General features: G+C 34.5%; 3 protein-coding genes and 1 non-coding gene across 10 annotated transcripts; 1 reads left to right on the top strand and 3 right to left on the bottom strand.

Annotated features, from left to right (window-relative positions):
- Positions 1–1,977, top strand: LOC100777580 (uncharacterized). Of its 7 annotated transcripts, none has more exons than XM_014772167.2 (6): positions 11–394; positions 559–623; positions 732–796; positions 908–1,120; positions 1,395–1,658; positions 1,732–1,977. In XM_014772167.2, the coding sequence occupies exons 3-6, from the start codon at positions 791–793 to the stop codon at positions 1,786–1,788; spliced, it is 540 nt and encodes a 179-aa protein (XP_014627653.1). In that variant the 5' UTR covers positions 11–394; positions 559–623; positions 732–790; the 3' UTR covers positions 1,789–1,977. The 7 variants fall into 7 exon arrangements, with proteins under 7 accessions (XP_003554738.1, XP_006604867.1, XP_006604870.1 ...); XM_006604809.4 differs by having other exon boundaries at positions 722–796; XM_014772166.2 differs by having other exon boundaries at positions 11–441.
- Positions 1,978–7,624: 5,647 nt separating this feature from the next.
- MIR164A (microRNA MIR164a) lies at positions 7,625–7,719 on the bottom strand. The gene has a single exon (NR_048605.1). It is a non-coding gene; the product is annotated as a microRNA MIR164a (primary transcript).
- Positions 7,720–10,427: 2,708 nt separating this feature from the next.
- Positions 10,428–14,097, bottom strand: LOC100777062 (U1 small nuclear ribonucleoprotein A). Its single transcript, XM_003554689.5, has 5 exons — positions 13,763–14,097; positions 13,507–13,679; positions 12,217–12,310; positions 11,328–11,416; positions 10,428–10,904 (listed from the first exon to the last, which is right to left on the bottom strand). The coding sequence occupies exons 1-5, from the start codon at positions 13,845–13,847 to the stop codon at positions 10,620–10,622; spliced, it is 726 nt and encodes a 241-aa protein (XP_003554737.1). The 5' UTR covers positions 13,848–14,097; the 3' UTR covers positions 10,428–10,619.
- Positions 14,098–17,902: 3,805 nt separating this feature from the next.
- Positions 17,903–19,721, bottom strand: LOC100776534 (U-box domain-containing protein 9). Its single transcript, XM_003554688.5, has 2 exons — positions 19,239–19,721; positions 17,903–19,146 (listed from the first exon to the last, which is right to left on the bottom strand). The coding sequence occupies exons 1-2, from the start codon at positions 19,488–19,490 to the stop codon at positions 18,076–18,078; spliced, it is 1,323 nt and encodes a 440-aa protein (XP_003554736.1). The 5' UTR covers positions 19,491–19,721; the 3' UTR covers positions 17,903–18,075.
- Positions 19,722–20,167: the final 446 nt, after the last annotated feature.

Genomic DNA, 20,167 nt, shown 5'->3' with positions numbered 1-20,167 from the left:
TGTTGCACTTATGTAGAAAAAGTTTGCCGAACTTCTTTGCGAGTTTAGCGCAGAGAGAGAGAGAGAGAGAGAGAGAGACATCGCTTTATAAAGGCAAAGAGAGTCAACAGTGACAGTTTGGCATTGAAATTCTAAGCTTTTTCAGATAGGGTCATACTCGCCAACAGTAACACCCACCTACTTGTCAGCAACACTCACTCGTTTACTAAATTCCCCAAATCTACCTTACCCATCCAGATCATAACCCGAATAGTCCCTATCCCCTTCCTTAATTTCCCACATTCCTCATTCAATTGATTCCTTCCACCACCACACCAACACCAAAACACTAACCTTTATTTTATTTTCCCCCCACCAATTGTCTCTATAGTAAAGGAAACAACATCGATGCCTTGTAAGGCCAGAGAGCAGGCCCCGTTTTGTGTTTCTGTTTCCTGACAAGTTATTTATAGATAGCCTTTATTATCATTATCATTATCATAAGAAGAAGAAGAAAAGCAAGTAAAAAGGTTTCAAGTTTTAACCCATTTGTTTTGCTTTATCTTTTTCACTTTTCAGATCCTTTTTCTCTCAATTCTGAGCAGAAAACTTATATCCTTGTCTGAGGTTAACTTTTTTCATCGGTAATCCCCTCCCTCCCTACGGATCGTGTCTTTTCTTTCCCTCATTACATTCCTTTAAAGTTCAAACCACTCCTCCAACCGCACCCTTTTTCTTGTAGGACACAACAGACAACAACCAGAGCAAGAAGAACCAGTTTTTGTTTGTGTGTCTATTTCAGCTGCCAAATATGGATGTATGCCTTCTTCACACTCTCCCTTTCCCCTTTTTTCGTTTTTTTAGATCAGTAATCATTACAGGCCTAATTAATTAATTACGCGTTAATGAATATTTCATCTCATTACAGAGGAGCGGGCAAATACCAGCGTTTGGGAACTGGGATTACGCGAACGAGTTGCCAATCACTCAGTACTTCGAGAGTGCGAGACAAGCTGGTTTAGTTCGTTACAGTTCCTCCTCCGGCGAAAGTGACCCTTACGTGCGTGCAGATCGAGACCTCTACGCCGTTGATTTTAAGAAACCACCGATTCGCAACATGCCACCTTCTACTCTTAAAAAGGTCTACCTCCTTAACTTGAAATTATTCTTTTCTAATTTTTACCATCCAATCCAACCTCCGCAATCATTACTTACTTTACCTTAATATAGTATATTATTATTGCATTATGCAAATAATCAAGTAAAAGTTGGCATTTTGTTTCTCTGCAATGTTTGTGTTGTGGTACGGTGGTTTAGACAAATGGGCGTGGTTGAGACGGGACGTGAAAACATGTCTGTTTTAATTCCTACGTTTCCGTTTTATGTTTTATTCTAAAGGGTAGAATTGTGTGCAGGCGACGAGGAACAGGGGAAGGAGGTGTGTTGTGGTTAAGGAAAAGGAAAAGGAAAAGGAGAGTGTGAAGATGAATATGAGAAAGCAGGGGAAAGTGTGCGACGTGACGGAACAGGCAAGGAAGCCAGTGACAGTGAGCAAAGAGATGATGCGTCTACACGACGCCGTTCCGCGATCTCCGCTGCCTCGTGGTGTTAGACTTCCCAAACCTGTTGATGAAGATCTCTATAAGATCCCACCAGAGCTACTTCGCACAACTAAGCGGGTTCGTCACCGCCTAACATAATAACACTTTCCATTTGTTTCTTTTTTCATCTTTCACTTTGTTTCATGTGCAGAAGAAAATGCTGGGTTTCATTTCCAAGTGTCTGGTTCCTGCTGCTTGCGTTTCATGATCTCCATTAAGGACTGCGCATGTGCTTTTCTGAGTAGCTAGCTATCTTGTGCTGGTTTTTGCTGCACCCCGATGCTAATATGACTCCTTTTTCTTATATTAATAAAAATTATATAGTATATTTTCTGAAGTTAAGAATGAATGTAGTAATTGTCTTTTAATTTAATTTAATGGCTTTCGTCTTGGTTCATTTATTATTTATTTAGTCGGTGCTTGCATTTATTATTATCTTCGAATTGAATGAGTGTTTGTTGGTATTGTGTGGTGGACCATAATATATGCCTCTGAATCTCTGATGTCATACTAATTCTTAGTCACCGCATTCTTCTGACGCTGAAGTTCCCCTCCTAAATCCTAATAACTCCTCGTGTTTGTTTTTATTTACTACTACAAGATTGCGCGTGTTTGGGTCCGTGTCTATTAAAACCTCATACGCGCGTAAAATACGTGAAATATTAATATTCCGTATAAGTGGGTTCTTGAATAGCAAGTGTTCTTGTAAAAACTAGATCTCACCTGGAATTTGGGAGGCCTGGTCCAGAATTATTAAGTGAAAAAGTGCAATTTGTTAAAATATTGAGACATTTATAAATTCCATCGAGTTTCTCTTGATCAAACAACCAAAAATTCAGTTATTTCAACTTTGTCTCTTGGTTTTTATTCACGCCATTTCTCTCCCTTGAGTAGTAATGGTAATTTAGGCTTTAACATTATATTAGTCGTCGTGATTGGTATCCCATAACTCCGAGATGATTGACTCTAGATATTGGAGATATTATGCGTTTTCAAATCGAGCTTTAATTGTGTCATCTTGGGCCCGAGGTAATTTGTAGGCCTAGGAACTGGAAGTTCTCGAAAGCCAAAAACTATATGTAACTTGCGAATTTGCAGCAGAAACAAAAAATTGCATATGGTGTGTTAGGTGACATTTGTATAATTAATCTTAAATTAAATTATTTGTGTTTGGATGTTTTATTTTAGAAGTTATACATTAAAAAAAGAGAAGAAGTAAGTTAACACAGTAAAATTCACAATGTCTTTATTTGGGTTATAATGAGGTAGGGTTACAACTTTTTTCTTCTTCTGGATATTCTTTATACTTTGTTTTTTTTTAATAAGTTTGGTTAGTATAAATTTCTGATGTAATACGAAATTTATCTAAAATTGTTTTACTCAAAATTGACTTTAAATTTTAATTTTTTAATGTAAAATTAAACAGAAATATTTACTTAAAATTACCTGATATTTTAACATGATTTTAAATAATTTAACATGAAGTTAAATACACATGAAATTGGTCAAGATCATGGCTTTTGTGATGATTTCAAATGTAATAACTGCGCCTTGAAAGCAGCTTCCGTAAATGACATATTCTAATAATATTATTTTAATCATAAGACATTCAAATAAGTAAGATGAGTATATGCACATTTCATTTATAGATTGGTCCATTTAACTCACAGTACATATGGGCCAAAACCAGATGTTTCCAAACCAAAAAAAGAAAAAAGCTTTTCGAGAGCTGTATTTAGGTTTTTATTCTTTAAAAAGTCTATTTTTTTTTTCAATGAGCTGCATTTGTTTAGTTTTTCTTTTCCCTATCAAGAGAAGAAAAAAAATCAGATGTCTTATCTTAATGAAAATGACTTTTCTTTCATCACTTCTACCAATACACACTTATGATTAAATTATGTTAGAATAATTTTACTCTTGTGTGTAATTTCTTAGGCTTCATCATAAAGGATCTGGATAACATAATTCTTACATCTATTATACCATGTAATTTTTATAAGAAAGTTTACAAAACTTATTTGAATCTATAATATTGTTCATAATTATTAGTAATGTTTCTCCTTTATCTGACTTTTTTTACTTGATCTCTCTAATGGTTTAGAAATCCTGTAAACTTATCTTTGGCCTTCTCCTTGTTCTCCACTTTTCCTTTCGTGAGAAAACAAATGTTTGAGAATGTATAAAAGAAAGAGAAGTTATCTTTTATTTCTTTTTTTATAACTTTCATAACCTGGTTTTTCAAATCTTTTTTTTTCTTTAATGCCATAATTAATTTTAATGAAGTGAGAAGAGATGAACTTATTTTAATAACTTAAAAATAATCTTCAATAATTTTAATATAATTTAAAGTCATAAGAACTATCACATTAGATATTTTTTCATTAAAATCATTTCATAATTACATGAGTCATTAGTAGATTAAATAATCTAACAAAAAAATTATGATATACTTAAAATTAAGTATGAGTAATTTCTACTTCTATCAAAATCAAATTTTACAATAATCAATCCTATAAAATCAAATTTCATTCAAAATCAATTATCCCATCCCACGGTTAATCCAAACACAAACCGAATAAATTACACAACAGTCATAATTTTATCAAATGTATTGTATGTGTCCTTGTGGATAAGATTTAGTTTTTGCGCACTGAAAGCAAGATTTGGTTACAATTTATTCAGGATATTATATTATGATTATTGCAGAAGAAAATGGTGGGTTTGGTTTCAAAGTGTCTGCAACCTGTTGCTTGCTTTTCGTGAGAAAGGTGCTATAAGCCTATATGTTGGAATTTAGTCTCCGGATATCATCACATCAAGCAACTTTCTGAGAGGGAAAGGAAAGGACTGTCCATGTGTTTTTCTGAGTAACGATTGTGCTGCTCTATGTTCAGATATCTTGCAACTCTTATTTTAATGGCTTTATTCATTCTATTCGTATTGAATAATTATTTGTTGCTATTATTATTATATGGTGAGCCTATACGTCTAAATGTCTGATCTGATGTCATACTAATTCATAGTCATGACACTTTCTGACAGCGAAATTCCTACTAATAAATGTTGGTGCGTTTAAAAAAGAAGGCTTATCATGAATGTTTAAAGAATATTAGTAGTGGTAGTTAAGAAATTAATAATAAAATATATTTTTTATTTTATGTATTAAAAATATTAGGGATGTATTTAGAAATTTCAGTAAGATATATTATTAATATTTTTAATGATTTTTCATTTTTTATTCTTTAATCAATATCTTTAAAGTACTGAATAATCTTTTATCTAAAAAAATGCTTAAAATAATATCTCTTCAAATAGCATGAGCAGAGGATTCATTCAATTTAATTTACATTATGCTCTGCACATAATTTATTACATTTTAGTAATATATACGCTTTCTCTGTATACTTATAAGAAAATTTACTCTCAAATTGTCCTATTTTAGTATTTGGTTTGTAAAATTATTGTTTTCTGGTCATGCATATTTTGGACATAAAGCATGAGAAATTCTCAAAAGATATATGGGCAAGATTCATCTTTCTTATGAATCATTAAATATGTATTAAATGTTACAATTTTGTGCAGAATATTATGACCTTTTTTATTTAATCCCGGCCAATTGATAATGATGCTTCATAGTAATTTACTAACCTAATTTTCAAAAGGAAAAAGCAAGATATGTGACGGGTATTCCTAGCCCTTATTTGTTTTCAGGCCTGACCAATTGGGCTGATAGTAAACAATTGGCATTGCCCAACGAGTCAGTCCAATCGGAATTCCTACTACTAGTTCAAGCCCTACCGCACATCTTCGATATCCAAATTGGGGTGTAGTCTGGTTTGATTTTTAAACAAAAAAATCATTCAAATCAAACATAAAATAATGATATGATTTTGATTTTTAAACACAAAATCATTCAAATCAAATATAAAATAAAATAATAATATAATTCGATTTAAATATAACATCAAATAGAAATCAAATCAACTCAATCCTATTCAGTTTAGTTTATTTTGATTTGATTTCTTTTTTAGTTTATTAAATCCTATCAGGTATAAAAGTGCTAGAAATTTCTTCCACAACAAAATGAAACAAAGAGAAACAAAGATTTGCTTAGAGATATTGCATTCTTTATTATCTTCACCTTATATTAGAGGGATGAATTTGAAACTACTATGTTTGAAAGCTCTTCCAGTAGCCAAACTAACAGTAAGGTGAAAATTACAAAAAGGGAGGAAAACCTCGGATTGCGCTAATAAAATTTCATCAAAGGCGCCTAGAAATTTTCCAAACAAGCTCTAACCTTACATATAAGTTTTCCATATCAGTGGTTACATCAAATGTATATGGGTCAAGGAATAGCGATTATAATCTTCTCACCAACTTATCCTAAAATATGATATTGTCCAATAATGCCAAAAATGAAAACAGTCACTTTCAACGATTCAATTAAACTATCTTTGTTATAAAAAACAATGACATACAAGTTTTAGAGAGAATGCTCTTTTTCATAATCTTCAAAAAAATATAACTACTACAGTTACAAAGTTACAATATATAGACTACTGCAGTTACAATATATTTAAAATGACTCCACATAACTACTCCATATAACTACTTCACATAACTCCTATTTTCAAGAAACTACCACTAACATCTTAACTTCTATTAACTTCTATTCACATCAACAATCTTCACATTAAAACATCGATCCCACAGGCAGTTAATATATAATGCAATACATGACAAAGAATGCAATAGATCTGGACAGATCGATCGTGGTTTTCTCTTAATTTTTGGTTGCAGAGGAAATTTCTAATGGTTTAACACCTGCCAGAATTTTGCTTAGATTTAAACCACGAGAAAAAATAAATTGAAGTAGTGTTAACACTTAACAATAGCCATGTCAGTCACGCTAGTAACGATGTTAATGATAAGGACTAAAGCTTAATGTATATATATGCATGTATAGAGACTACAATTTACAATTTTTTCATACAAGAAAAAAATCGTAAAGCAAGGAGTGTAAGAACAGAAATATAAGTTAAATCTTATTAAAATAATCTTTTTTTTTTTTTTTAAATTGAGCCTCTTATCAAAATCACTTAACATTTGGTATATAACCTTCACAAGAAAATGACATAAGAATAAAAATTGTCAAGGTAGAAGAAAATAAAAACATTTCTTAATTATAAAAAATTCTGAACAATGTTAATTTGAAAATAAGTAAGAATAAAACTGTAAATAATAACTATAAAATTACCACATTTTCTTATATTGGTTAACATAAGCATACTATTTTTAACAAAATTAAATAATAGCCAAACATATTTTATAATATTTTTTAAAAAATCTATTAAAAAAAATTAATTAAAAATGAAAGATTTGTGATACTAAACTCCTGTTTAAGAGTGTCTTGCCGCAATGCCACCTATAATGATGTTATCCAATTAAGCATGATTCTCTCTCTCGCAGAAGATAGCATAAAAATATCCTGTTTATAGGTTATATTTAATTGGTTATGCCTCGTTTTAAAATAACTATTTTCTCCCTCTTCTAAAGAAGGAAGAAGAGATATGAATCCTTCCAAAAGGTTTCGATCACATGACAAGCCTTGCTGTGTTTCTCCACACTTTGAAATATTCTTGCATAAGTTTGTAATGCATCACACTCCACAGAAACCTCATCCTCCGAACGCCATAAGTCTGCTTAATTTGTATCTGGCATTCAGTTACATTACCTTAACTTTCAGTCCAAAACTCGCAAAAACTTATAAGGTGTTCAAGTTCAGAACCTGCTGATATGATTGATACACAGAGAACATCAGTAAAATATTGTATACATAAAACTTCTTCCTTCTTTTTATTTTTAATTTTCCCTCTAAATATAGCTATTGGAGACCTCAATTTGAAAGTGACATGCTTCAGCCCGTTTCTCAAAGAAGATGCATATTGTAAAACTTTACGTAGGAACAAATTAAGACATAGGAGGAAAGCAATTACCTCATAAGTGCTGGACACAATTGGTTAGGAGAAAAACAAGGGGAGAAACCCGTGTTGGAGAAGGGGAGCACGTGCAAAGGGTTCAGTGGCATTTGAGATCCAAGAGACTTGCACGTGCCCTGCTTCTCCAACAAGGAGCTTCTCAACCAGTAGTAAGTAGAGACCGTTGCATGCACCTTAAGCTTCATGAGAACGGTAATGAAAGCTCAAATTGAACTGCACCAAGGGAAAGGCTCATATTTATAGATGCAACTTTAGAGAGAGAAAAAATTAGATTTATCTAACTAAGGACATTGGCAGGAACAATGAGTGAAATTCAGGTCTTACTCTGCAGGAAAATTAAATAAATAAAACTCTGCCATACCATACCAAAAGGTAGGGATATTGAAGGAAACCAAACTAGAGTTTTGTCTGCTTTAATTTCGTAAGAAAAAAAAAAAAAAGGTAAACTGCAAAATTCTCCTCCTAAAATTCAGCACAGACACATTATTACTTTTATTTGATAATAATATAAAAATTCAACCTTATTTCAAAGTCCTAACTATAAAATATAAATGAAGCTCACAATAGTCTGCACTTTGCACCCTTTAGGAGTACTATTGTGTAACAAAGCCAACAACTAGTCCTTTTTATTCATTTGATGTTCACTGCAGCAAGGAGACAAACTTTTCCTTGTACTAAATCAACTGCCAGCCTTTGGATCAAGAATTTTGGGCCCCGCATGCATTCTAGGTTCATGAAGAAAATTGGATGGTGCAAGAAGGGGGACAAGAATAATATATGAGTGCACGTAGGCTTTGCGTGTTGAGTGCAAGTTTTTGAGTATGGCATGTGCATGTGTGGGTGTGCTTGTGTTGTGGGAGTTTTAGAGAAAGTTGGGAGGCTCCCTAGGTAGATATCATTCCCTATTTGTCATAGGCTCTTACCTTTTCCCCCAAAGTTTTTGGTGTAACAGAGGGTAGAGGTAGACTACAAGAATTTCAAAGGCAGCATTAATACCCGGGACCAGAAAAAGTAAACAATGAATTGTGAAGGACACAAAATTTCCACACCAGGGAAAATTTGGTACTACTCAGCAAGCACAATCATGGTTTGGCCAAGAAACGTTATATATAATTTTAATTATATGTATACGTTTGCATTTCTCTTGTTTGGGGTTAACATTAGCTCATTAATCTTTGTAATGCACTAATGACTGACCCTTTAATGCACAGTTAATTGTTTGTGACCAAACTCTGTTGAGAGCAGATTGCAAAGTCAAGTCCGCAGCATGCGGGAATCTGTGCCGTGAGACATTGGGGTAAATATTAGTGAGGAGTTTCTACATAGGTCACGTTGCGGCCATCATTTCGATTTGGTGAATCGTCCACTGCCATATAAGTTGAACTGTGCCAAAGGTTAAAAAACAAAATGCAATGGTGCTTTGCTTGCCTGTCACAGTGGATGCCTAATTTTTCATAAGGGCTTACGTCTGAGACACATTAAAGAGGTGATGAGGTCAATGTATGGAAGAGTAATTCTTTGGTGTCATTTAAAAAGATGGCTTGGAACTGTTATCACTTTCAAATTGCCATGCTCTCTATCTTGTGGAAGAAGAACATAGATTCTTGAGTAGATGAGATCATTGTCAAATCTAAGGACTTCAATATTGGCGTGTGCATGTTACATTTGGTATGCAATAAAAGCTTTATTTGGTCATACACTCTTATTATTCAAACACATGCGAGACTCAACCATGCTCCCAAACGGCTGAAAGTCTAAGGCACTTGATGTGTGTTTTTGACTATGCTTCAGGAAAAGGAACAGCAACCCAACAAAAAAGTGCTTCCTTCCGTGTCCATTAAACTTGAGAACTGAAAAAATCTTTCAACTTATTTGCTCCGAATCCGAACCTAGTCACATGTGAACAAAGACTTATTATATTGCCAGTGTGGAACCAATACCATGACCTCATTCTGTTTTCCTCTTGGTCATCGATACGGACCAACCCTTAGATTAATGAAACCAATTAGTATTAGAGTAAGAAAATTGCCCTTTATTCGCCAATATCCATAGAGAGTAGAGACCAGAAGACGGGGAACATGGGACTGGAATCAAGGCACCCTATGCCCGTGGCTTGCATAGGGTATACCAGTACAGAAGTTTAAGGTAGTATAAGAAATCCACTTAGACTTTAATTGATGAACTCAAGCTACCAAGCACTTTGTTTTTTATATGGGTCCTATTTTATACATAGTTAACATAGTCAAACACTACTTATGTGACAAGAAATCCACTTAGACTTTAATTGATGAACTCAAGCTACCAAGCACTTTGTTTTTTATATGGGTCCTATTTTATACATAGTTAACATAGTCAAACACTACTTATGCGACAACAGTCAATGAAGGCTTGCTTGGATTTTATGAAGTTAAAGAATGACTGTTGATGTAATTAAAGAAAATATTCATTTAAACTTCATTTAATTTGTACATACGAAAACTACTGGTACTTCGGGTTTGATTGCAATTTGCACCACCAGGCACCAACATGGTTTTTACTGCAGTAAATCCAAATTCTCTGCTTTTAGAATCGCGGTTAGACATTGAAAAAGCTTTTACTTTTTATTCTACTTTTGGCCAATGTAGGGACAAATAAAACACCAAATTTTCAAAAATTAAGCAGAAATAGCACGTCACAAATCACAAGAGGATAACCAAAATGATTGTGTACATCCGCAAGGAAGACATCGTGTATCTACTTACTGAACTTCATCCAGCAGATGATTGCAGGCAATCTTCATCAAATAAGACAAAAGCATGACAAATGAAAATTCTGGAAAGAGTAAAATAATTTTATAACAGATAAATTTGAAACAGTAATTTTGTAAATATATATTTGTATAAAAATGGCAAAGTTAGTATCCCTAACTACAATCATACACGAATCAAGGCTGCCAAAGGTAGATATCAATTAAGATACACCACTGCATTAAATGGATTAACAACTCTTTGCGGAAGATGTGATTCCTGCCTTTCTCATAAGTTAAAGAAACCGCTGTCTATTTCTTGGCATAAGTTATCAACATAGGGTTTTGTGGGGTTATCTTGAAACCTTGTAGTGTCTGCATGGCCACTGTGGATTGCATTTCATCTCCATATTCCACAAAGGCAATCCCTGGCTTTGTTTCAACCATTCGAACTTCCTTAAATCCAGGATACTGGAGAAAGAGCATTTGCAGCATCATGGGAGTTGAGTCATTGGGAAGATTCTGAATAAAGAGAATATTATTTGGTGGTGCAGGAGCCTCAGGTACCATAGATTTTGCACCACCTGGATAAGCTATCTGAGATAGTTTCAGTGTTAGAAAGGGCATGTATAACAAATATAGAAGCTAAGCAAACATGGTGACCAGAAAGAATATGAAACAAAGTTGTTCATGCTTCTGTTTTTATTTGAATTACTTGATTTAAAACAGATGGTGTGTCATCTCATCATATTATCTACAGATGATAACAATCTCTCTCCCTAGCTCATATTCTACCACAAGAACATTTTCTCCTTTTTCTTTTGAAGGCATCTATCAGAAAATCAAAATTATTTTTCGAAGGCAAACCAACAAAATAGAAAGAAACAACTTTCATGTTAGAGATAAACTAAAGGTGCTAAATTAAAAAGAGAAATGCAAGCATATTAGTAAGTCTTTAACATGACCAATGATGGTTGACCCCCGCCCAAAATGAAAGCTACAGAAGCAGAAGAAACTTACAGCAGGTGCTGCACCATAAGCACCAGCATAAGCTGGATTTAGGCCCATTCCAGCTAAATTAGAATCATGTTGGTCCTTCCGCTTTTTGGCTGCAACAAAACTTAACAAGGTCACTTCCATGTAAAGTTGTTTATTGATTATGTAATGTGTGTACTAAAACATGTACACTTCTATGGTCCATACAATGCAGCTTTTCAGTGAAAGAGTTGCATCCACCTAGATGCTCAATAGTATTAGCATGTCTCCTTGTGGACAGAAACATAATATTATGAAGATAATAATAATAATAATAATAAGGGTGCCAAAAGGCTCCTCGCTATGCAAGGGTATGGGGAGGGTCATCGTATGCAACCTTACTCTTGCATAAGCAAAGAGGCTGTTTCCGGAGGACAGGAACATAAAATTATTAAAAAACGAAAAAGGCCACCCTTCTATGTAAAGCAATTGTTTATTAATTATGTAATGCATTTAATAAAACAGGTAAACTTATATGATCCATAAAATAACTACACATGCCTTAGGAGCCTAAAGGAAGGCTGAAATAATGTTTATTAGAACTTTTCCTTCTTCAATAATATCAGTTACAAAAGCATGAAATCCATTTGAACCATAAAAGCCATGCGACAGTTGCATGAAAATGAACAAGCTATTTTCAAGGGAAGACAATAGCCCAAAAAACAGAATGATCCTTTGATTTTCAAGGGGAGAGAGTTGCATGAAATATATTGGCCCTTATTGTCATTGTTGGAGCATTCAGAGCTTTGGGCCCTCACTAAGGAAGAGATGAACTTTAATTTAGTTTGTTTTTTTACCCATATGGCCTATGGGTTTAAAACATTATGGTGAACATCCTTAAATAAAAGGAATAGAGAGCTTAAGAATGTTATACCTTTCTCATCATGCCTCTTACGTTTTTCCCTAGGAACAAAAGTACCATCTGCTTTTGCTATTATATCAGACTTGGTCTTTGCATACTGTATTCTCTGGATAAATGGAAATATCAAATTCAGTTTCTTGAAAAGAACAAGTTCTATAGCATGACACGAGTTGAGAGAAAACTGTAGTATATATGAAGCAGCAGCAGAAAGTAAGGGGGCGAAGTAAAATAAACAAGCATGTTGTTTGGATCAATTAGTTTCTTTTTGCAGAAAAAAAAATGCCAAAAATAAATAAAGAAAGCATTCTCATTTAAAAAATACAAATGAGATGCACGATTAGCAGGTGAACTGTGTATGAACATTTAAAATAAAGTTCCCCCAGTAGAAAGCAAGCAACCATTGTTGCAACAGACAATGATATAAGCAATTTGCATAGCCTGATGCATGAACATTCAGATGGAAATAATAGTCAATTTCCTAATGCCACATCATAAATGTCAGACCATGTCATGGAAAATCTTCCCTTTCTCTCCCCCTCTCTTTTTCAGTGCTAGTGTGCTACGATGCTACAAAAATCTAAAACTCAACTGATTTGTGAACTTATGATCAAAGCTTGGTCAATAGAATTACAATGACAATTTTCCTTTGGTACTTATTGATGATGAGATGAGGTGTATCATCGAGGCCCCATAAACTATAGCATGGTTAATTTGGCACAAAATGGTAAACCACTGTGGAGTCTTTGTTAAATTAACCATAATTGTATTTGTAGTCAATGGATCCTTGACGCTGAGGATAAATATACGGACAAGTTGTACTCAGCCAGTCCTTGGTGTCTGTTTTTCCTAGAGTTCCAAGCTATTTCTACATAAAATCGTTTGTTCCTACCCAGAAAAGATCTTCCTCTTTTGATGCAACATTTTTCCTTCAGCACTTCCATTTCCCATGAGCAATGTAATATCGCTATTGAGAAGAAGAGAGCTGCTTATAATTGATAACCATTGCTCTGCACGTTCTTCTTTTTCGTTATTATTAATTTTTAATCTCCTAGAATGCAAATTATGCTAAATTTCCAAACAAATTTCTATCATGCAAGCTTCTGCAAATGGTAGATTGTTATGTTATAGTGTTTAACAAATAGTAGCATTGGAAATAAGATAATTCCAACAAGAAAAGTTAACCCTAACTAATTAAAAGTATATCCAAACACCTATTTTAAAAAAATAATACAAATGCAAGTAGATAACAATTTACGTTGAAAAGCGAAATAGAAGATAAGAAGGATCAACATGATATGATACCATGGGCTTATCATAGAAGGGGAAACCTTGCATTTGCCTTAGGGCATTGGAAGCAGAAGAGGCATCTTCAAAGACCACCCAAGCTTGACCTTTGTGCTTCAGGGTTTTGAAAGCTAACACCTCAAGTATCTTCCCGAACTGAGTGAAAACAGCGTTCAAAGACTTCTTCAACTCTGCATCCAACAACATAAGACAACTCAGAAAACGTATAATCCATTGAAATTGAAGTCGCGGAAACACGAAACAAATAGCATGCCATCAATCTTAATCTTTTCGTTGAGGTTGTTGATGTAGATGGTGTTGTTTTGAGGGATTTCAGGGGTCGCATTCACTTCAGACATTTTGCGGCCTCAAAGTAGAAGAGAAGAGTAAGGTCAAGTAAAACCTTAAGCCACGGCGGGGGAAGCTGCTCCTGATTTTCCAGTTAATATTATTTATTTAGAAAAAATAAAGAATGATTTATTGAAAAAATAAAAGTAAAAGAAGAAATTGCAGAAGAATGAAATAAGAATAATTATTTTACAAAGTAATTTCTATTCACTTAAAAAATGTATGATCCTCGTATTTTATTATTGGGAACAAATAATACAGGAGAATAATTTTTAAAATTTCTACCATTTAAACAAACGCAAGTACTTTTTCCCCAGACAAAGGTGACTATTATTAAGTTGGGCCTTCAGTTTGGGCTTTTATGGCCGGATTGGATCTGGATTATTATAGCTGTCATTTAAATCTATCTACGAGTTTTTCTTCCTGCACCATTTAAATCTCATATACACCATTCAATTTTATTTTTTTAATTCCAACATTGCCATTTTTTACTTCTTCTTCTTCCTTCCTTCTGTTTTCAATTTATTCTTACACCATTCAATTTCTTCTTCTTATTTCGCTGAGCTCCTCTTTCCCTTGGTTCATGGTTGTTTGTTACCTGCATTGTCGTGGTGATTTGTTACATGCATTGCCTTCGTCGTCATCATTGTCGTGATAAGTGTTACGGTGGCAATGGCGGGCTGGAGGTAAATTTTTTACACATCTACAAAATATCAATCTGTATGTTATATAGATTGTTAATCCGTATAATCCATATGAATTGATAATTTGTATTGGTTACATGGATTGTCATTCCGTATAGGTAGAATATAGTGGGGGAAAAAAATCACAACAGTGAGAGTGGGAGGAGAGTGACCACGAGGATGATGAGAGACGGATTGATGAAGGATGAATTAATGAGATGAAGGGATCCATGAAGGCAATAGGATGGGAAGGGGGAGAGGGTGAAACTGTAGCGTGAATGGTGTGAAAGGAGAGAAGGTGTAAGGGTAGGTTAAATAAAGGGTATTTTTTATTTTTTTTCCTCTCATTACTAAGTTTATGAAAAACTTTGCTGGGTGCAGGAAGAAAATCTCTCTATTTACTCAATGTGTCTTTCCACGCTTTTTTGTGTTTTTCTTATTTTTGCTTTCACTTTAAGACTCATATAGTCCATGCCCATCTTGGAAGTTGGAAACCATACAGATCAAGATCATGATCACTGATTCTTTCCACCATTTCCACGGATGTAAAATCAAATGCATACTACGTTTCCCAATTACCAGTATATAAACAACTTCCTTCTTGACCCTGAATCTACATGCTAGGTGTGGACATTTGAAATTTAATTTGACCAAATAAAAAAAATTGTTGCCCAGAACGTCCCCTGGATAGTTGGGAATCGATGAGGCAGAAGTTGGTGCACAATGTTATATGCCTTTAGGAAACAGTGTAATTAGATACTGATATTAAGATAATAATGAAAATCACGTGGATTTAAGTAAATCAGGGAGGAAAAGTCTAAATACTGTTATTAGATGCACTTATTTGACACTTTTTTATATTTCTTGTTTGGTCACGTCAGTATTATTTATTATATTATTATTTCTCTTCCAGGATGTAGTTTAATATGAAATGTTCATAAAACATGATTAAAAAGCTTATGATGTTGGCGGGCCATTTTTGTGTTTGCATGACCCTCCCCTGTTTGCTTGTTTATCTCAGAAGGATGCGTCCCCACTCTGTAATTAAGGACCACTTAAAAGAAACTCAAAAAAGGTAGGGAAAAAATTATATACTCAATGCATGTTTGGATTAAATTCACGGAGGTAACGAATCAATTAAATTTTCATGATGAAGGCAAAACAAATAATTATTTCTACTTTTTTATGGTGTCACCATAATTTTGTGAAATAAAATTGATTATTGTGTGTTACACTATTAGACAGTTTCGCTTTATAGTTTACATTAGTTATGCTTTGATGATAGTTATATAGTAGTATCAATTAGATCATGCGTCAGATGCTTTTAGAATCAACAATCTCTAACTTAGATGATAAGAAAGTTGAATTTGAAAATTCACTGTTTGAACAATTTAAAGTTTTAAACTCCAATGACGCACATATAATAGTATTATATTAAAGCTAAATGGGTCAAAGGAAAAATGTGCTACATAAGTAGAATAAGATTCCAAGACATGAATTTGAAATAGAAGTGAGGTTGATACCCCGTTCGTCGGTTTGGTTGGTTGTGCACGTTATGATTATCTCATAGACAGTAGCCAAAAAAGTGACAGAGAGTTCCATTACTTAAGATTCCTGAATTTTCCATCTTGGGCCATCTACCAGTAACAATAATAGTTTACTTTGGAACAAGCCGTGTGGAGCCCGTGACGAACATGGCTAAAAATAACAGCTTTTTTTGGGAGCAGTGGGTGGCGTTTTATAGTGCCTACGAAAAGGACCTTTGAAATTCCTCCCCATCTGCATTTTGTCTTGTTTCCATCTCAACTTTACGCTCTATTATTATTCATACATTTTTATTATTATTTTACTAAAGTCAATTTTGCCAAAAATGTTTAGCTGCTTGCTTGCATTTTATTTTTGTCGTCTTGTACTAATTATTTTTCAATTTTGAACACATATTTTGGTCTATCCGCAATACGCGTAAGATGTAACTAACTGATGAGAGTTGCTTAAACATTAACTGCATAAGCTCTGTAGCTTTTTTTTTGTAGAGTTGCTACAATAGAGAGATATCCCTGATATTACCAGACAAGATGCTAATGGCATGTTGAAATCGCAATCACAGGTCCTTTTAGAGTTTTACTATACAAACTTAAATTGCAAATAATTTAACCTAATTGGAGTTACTCCACTAGTTTCTGAAAGGCAGAGAACTCTATTAGGAGAATTACCCAGCAAATAAGATTTTAGTAACTTCAGAAATAATGGAAACCCCGTTCATGAAAAGCATAAGAGTTAGTTCCAAATCCTTAAAGGCTTGTACCAATCCAATTTTATTTTTATTTTGGGATAAAAATACGAACCCACAGTAACTTAGCACTGGTTACTTTTACAAATAACAGTTGGTTATATTTTTCTGTCCAAGTGAGCTCCTTCAAGGGTAATTTATATGCAACACTTCATTACAAGTTACTCCTTCTAAATTGCTTTTGACTTCAACCAAAAACCAGCCATCCTTCAGGACTTAATTTAATTCTGTGACTAAGCTCGCCACTCGACTCACAAACCTTTTGCAGCAAACCTAGTATAATAAGCGACAATAATGGCAATGTTATTTTATTGAAGTAATCATTATCATTTCGACTAATGAATGAAATAAACGCTCTAGGTACAAAGAACCTTAGTATACTAGAAAGGCAGGATCAGAGTACTCAAGCCTGAATCGTCCTTATTTTCTCCCACTCTTCATTCATATGTGACCAAACCACTGCTTCTGTTCCTTCCTTATGACGTTTGCGATAGACGGTTGGAACAAGTTAACGAAACGAAACACATTCGATGGAATAAAAAGTTAGTCAGCAGTCAGAACATGATTAAGAATCTGAAATGTCAGTAACTTTGAATATTCTAGCATGTCGGTGAAACTAGGGAAATAAATAACGCTAGCGCCTATCACTGAACTTACAAAAATAATTTTGAATAAGCTCCACTAATTGGTGCTTAAAAAGTGTAAACAAAAGAAAGTTCGGAAAAGATAGAGCAACAAACACGGTGCCGACACTCTTCAATGGTTGGCGAGGGAATGAAAACAAAAGGAGCCCCTACCCTACCCCACTCACTTCCACACTCACGCTATGATACCAAGTTACCAGCAACCAAAACCACATACAAATACAATAGCGCCATTAACAAAATACAAACACACACTTTGTCAGCACTCTAAGTTGGTTGGCTACGTGACAGACAAGTGGAGAATACTTACAAATTTAGATAGCTAAAACATCAATCACGGGAAGTCAGGCAATGAGAAAATAGAGGAATATATAGTACCTTTAGCAAAGAAAAGTGCTTTTTCATAATGGATATTAAAGAATCAAACAGAAATGAAATAAAGGAACAAGTAAAAAAAAACTCTTTGCTCATTCACCCTGGACTGTAAGTGAGACACTGTACATAATATGTGAACTTCTCTGTCTCATTTTTACAGCTACCCGAGATGGTTTGTACAGAAGAACACAAGAAAACTACTATTAACAAAAAGAGGTGATTTTCTAATCCTGGAACCTTAATTTCGCTAAGCAGTGTGAGTTAAGGAGGGGGATCTATTAAGCCTCTCAAGAATACCATTAGCCTTCCTTTTTGCCCTTGAAGTTCCACATTTTCCAAGCTTTGTCAGTGTACCATTGGCTTTTTCTTCTTCTCTAATTTCCTTCAACTTTGTTCTATCACTAAAACAGATTGTATACAGAATTGCAACACAATTTTCCTTGCTTCTCTCTGATGTGCTCTCCCTAATAACCCCCAATAACAAAGGAACGGCATCAAAATCACCCATTTCTTCAACAGCCTTGGGATGGCTGGAGAGAAGTGCTAATATAGCCAACAACTCATCAACTAGTATGTGGTCCATCATCTTGTTGAGAATAACCCGAACCGCCCCATCTCGAACGGTCCTCCCCTTATTCTCGTGCACAAGACACAGGTTAAATATGGCTGAAGCAGCATCTTTCATGGCCAATGGTTGTCCCTCATCCAAAAGCTCAAGCAAGTGTTTAATGGCTCCAGATTCTCCAATGATGTGCTTGTTGGAATCAATAGCCGACAACGTGAAAATAGCAGCCGCAGCATTACTCCTTGTTTGAATAGTGCCACATTTCAAGGCATCAATAAGCAGAGAAATCAGCGCAGGATCCTCCGCAAACGACTTCTTATTGTCATCATGAATTGAGAGATTGAGAACCGTGGTGATCAAGTCCTCATGGAGATCAGGGTCAGTTGAGGCCGCAGCTAACGGACTCAGCAACAGGGGAATGGTATCACTGGACTCCCCAACAAGGGTTCGAATGGAAGGCATTCGCTTTGTCAAAAGGCGAAGCTCCTTGGCAGCTTCTTTCTGATCAGGAACAGACAATTGCAACTTACGAAGCAACGAATTCAAATGGTTTCTATCGGCATTGGTGACAACTTCATCGAGGTCCTTAGCAGGGTTAGGTAGGTCAATTCCACGGTCCCGACACCACAGGAGAATCATGTCTCGGACCAAGTAATTGGGAGTTAGAATTGTGTGAGAAAGAACCTGTTGTGTCTGAGGACATGTTCTGTGACCCTCATTCAACCACCTCTGAATAAATGGCCTGTCGTAAGTCTGAAGCAGAAAACATAAAACGAAATTAGGACACATTTTTCTTAATAATATCTAAAGGAATAATTAGATGATTAGAAAGAAAAGTAAGAGACCTGGCCGGTGGATAGGATAACGGGATCGGACATCAATTGGGTTGAAATGGGGCAGCGAAATTGGGGAGGAAGAGGAAAGTCGTCGGGGATGGGGGACTTTAAATGTTTCAGAGAAGAAAGGGTGGCTATGGCTTCGTCGGCGGCTTCAAGCGTGTAGTCGTCGGAGTCCACGATGGACTTCACCAATTCCCGCAACTTCTCCTTCAATTCCGATGCCGACACTCCTCTCAATCGCTGCTCCCTCTTGGCCATTATTCTTAAGTCTATGCACACGGGATTACAGGAACCTACTGATATATGCACCTTTATTTGTTTCCATTCCCCGTTACTCTTCTCTGCTCCTACACCGCCTAAGGAATCAACCCAACAAACCACGGGTTTTTAAGGAATGCAAAGTCAGAAACCGATTCCTTTTAATACCAAAAGAACTTAGTCAATGACAAAATCACAGTTAATCTCTACCAAAAGATATCCTCATATTTAATTTCTTGCCATAGTGTCTTAAATATTATATGATTACCTTTTTTTTTTTTATCGTATTTAAGTGTTTAAATTCAGTCCTATTTTTAAATATATTGTCTCGTTGTAAATTCTGTGTCTATCTTTAAATATATTCTTTTGGGAAAATATAGTTAATAGATAATGTAAGAATTATTTAGTAATGAAAATTGTAACATCTACTTGTTTTATTCAAACTTGTGATTTAATTCATTATAATAGTCAAATTTTATCAATTTCGTTTTTTAAAATTCATAAAAACATGTCATTATATTTATTTATTGTAATTAAGATGATTATAAAAAATATCTGTTCTAATTAACTTTATCAATTAAATAATTAAATCTTCAATTTTGATTTTATATGATATTCAATTTATTAAATATTACCCTTTTTAAAATAAATATAATAATTTCTCGAGAGCTAGCTCT

The sequence above is a fragment of the Glycine max genome, chromosome 19 (assembly GCF_000004515.6).
Source record: "Glycine max cultivar Williams 82 chromosome 19, Glycine_max_v4.0, whole genome shotgun sequence".
NCBI classification, from domain to species: domain Eukaryota; kingdom Viridiplantae; phylum Streptophyta; class Magnoliopsida; order Fabales; family Fabaceae; genus Glycine; species Glycine max.
This window is presented reverse-complemented; position numbering and strand designations above follow the sequence as displayed.

Bases quoted from the DNA above. Each gene is read 5' to 3' on its own strand.
- LOC100777580 (XM_003554690.5), top strand. The intron at 1,121-1,394 runs GTCTACCTCCTT...AATTGTGTGCAG, and splicing joins CACCTTCTACTCTTAAAAAG to GCGACGAGGAACAGGGGAAG. The intron at 1,659-1,731 runs GTTCGTCACCGC...TTTCATGTGCAG, and splicing joins TACTTCGCACAACTAAGCGG to AAGAAAATGCTGGGTTTCAT.
- LOC100777062 (XM_003554689.5), bottom strand. From the start codon at position 13,847: ATGTCTGAAGTGAATGCGACCCCTGAAATCCCTCAAAACAACACCATC. The intron at 12,311-13,506 runs GTATCATATCAT...CCATTTATCCAG, and splicing joins CCTTCTATGATAAGCCCATG to AGAATACAGTATGCAAAGAC. The intron at 10,905-11,327 runs GTAAGTTTCTTC...AAACTATCTCAG, and splicing joins CTTATGGTGCAGCACCTGCT to ATAGCTTATCCAGGTGGTGC.
- LOC100776534 (XM_003554688.5), bottom strand. From the start codon at position 19,490: ATGGCCAAGAGGGAGCAGCGATTGAGAGGAGTGTCGGCATCGGAATTG. The intron at 19,147-19,238 runs GTCTCTTACTTT...TTTCTGCTTCAG, and splicing joins TTATCCTATCCACCGGCCAG to ACTTACGACAGGCCATTTAT.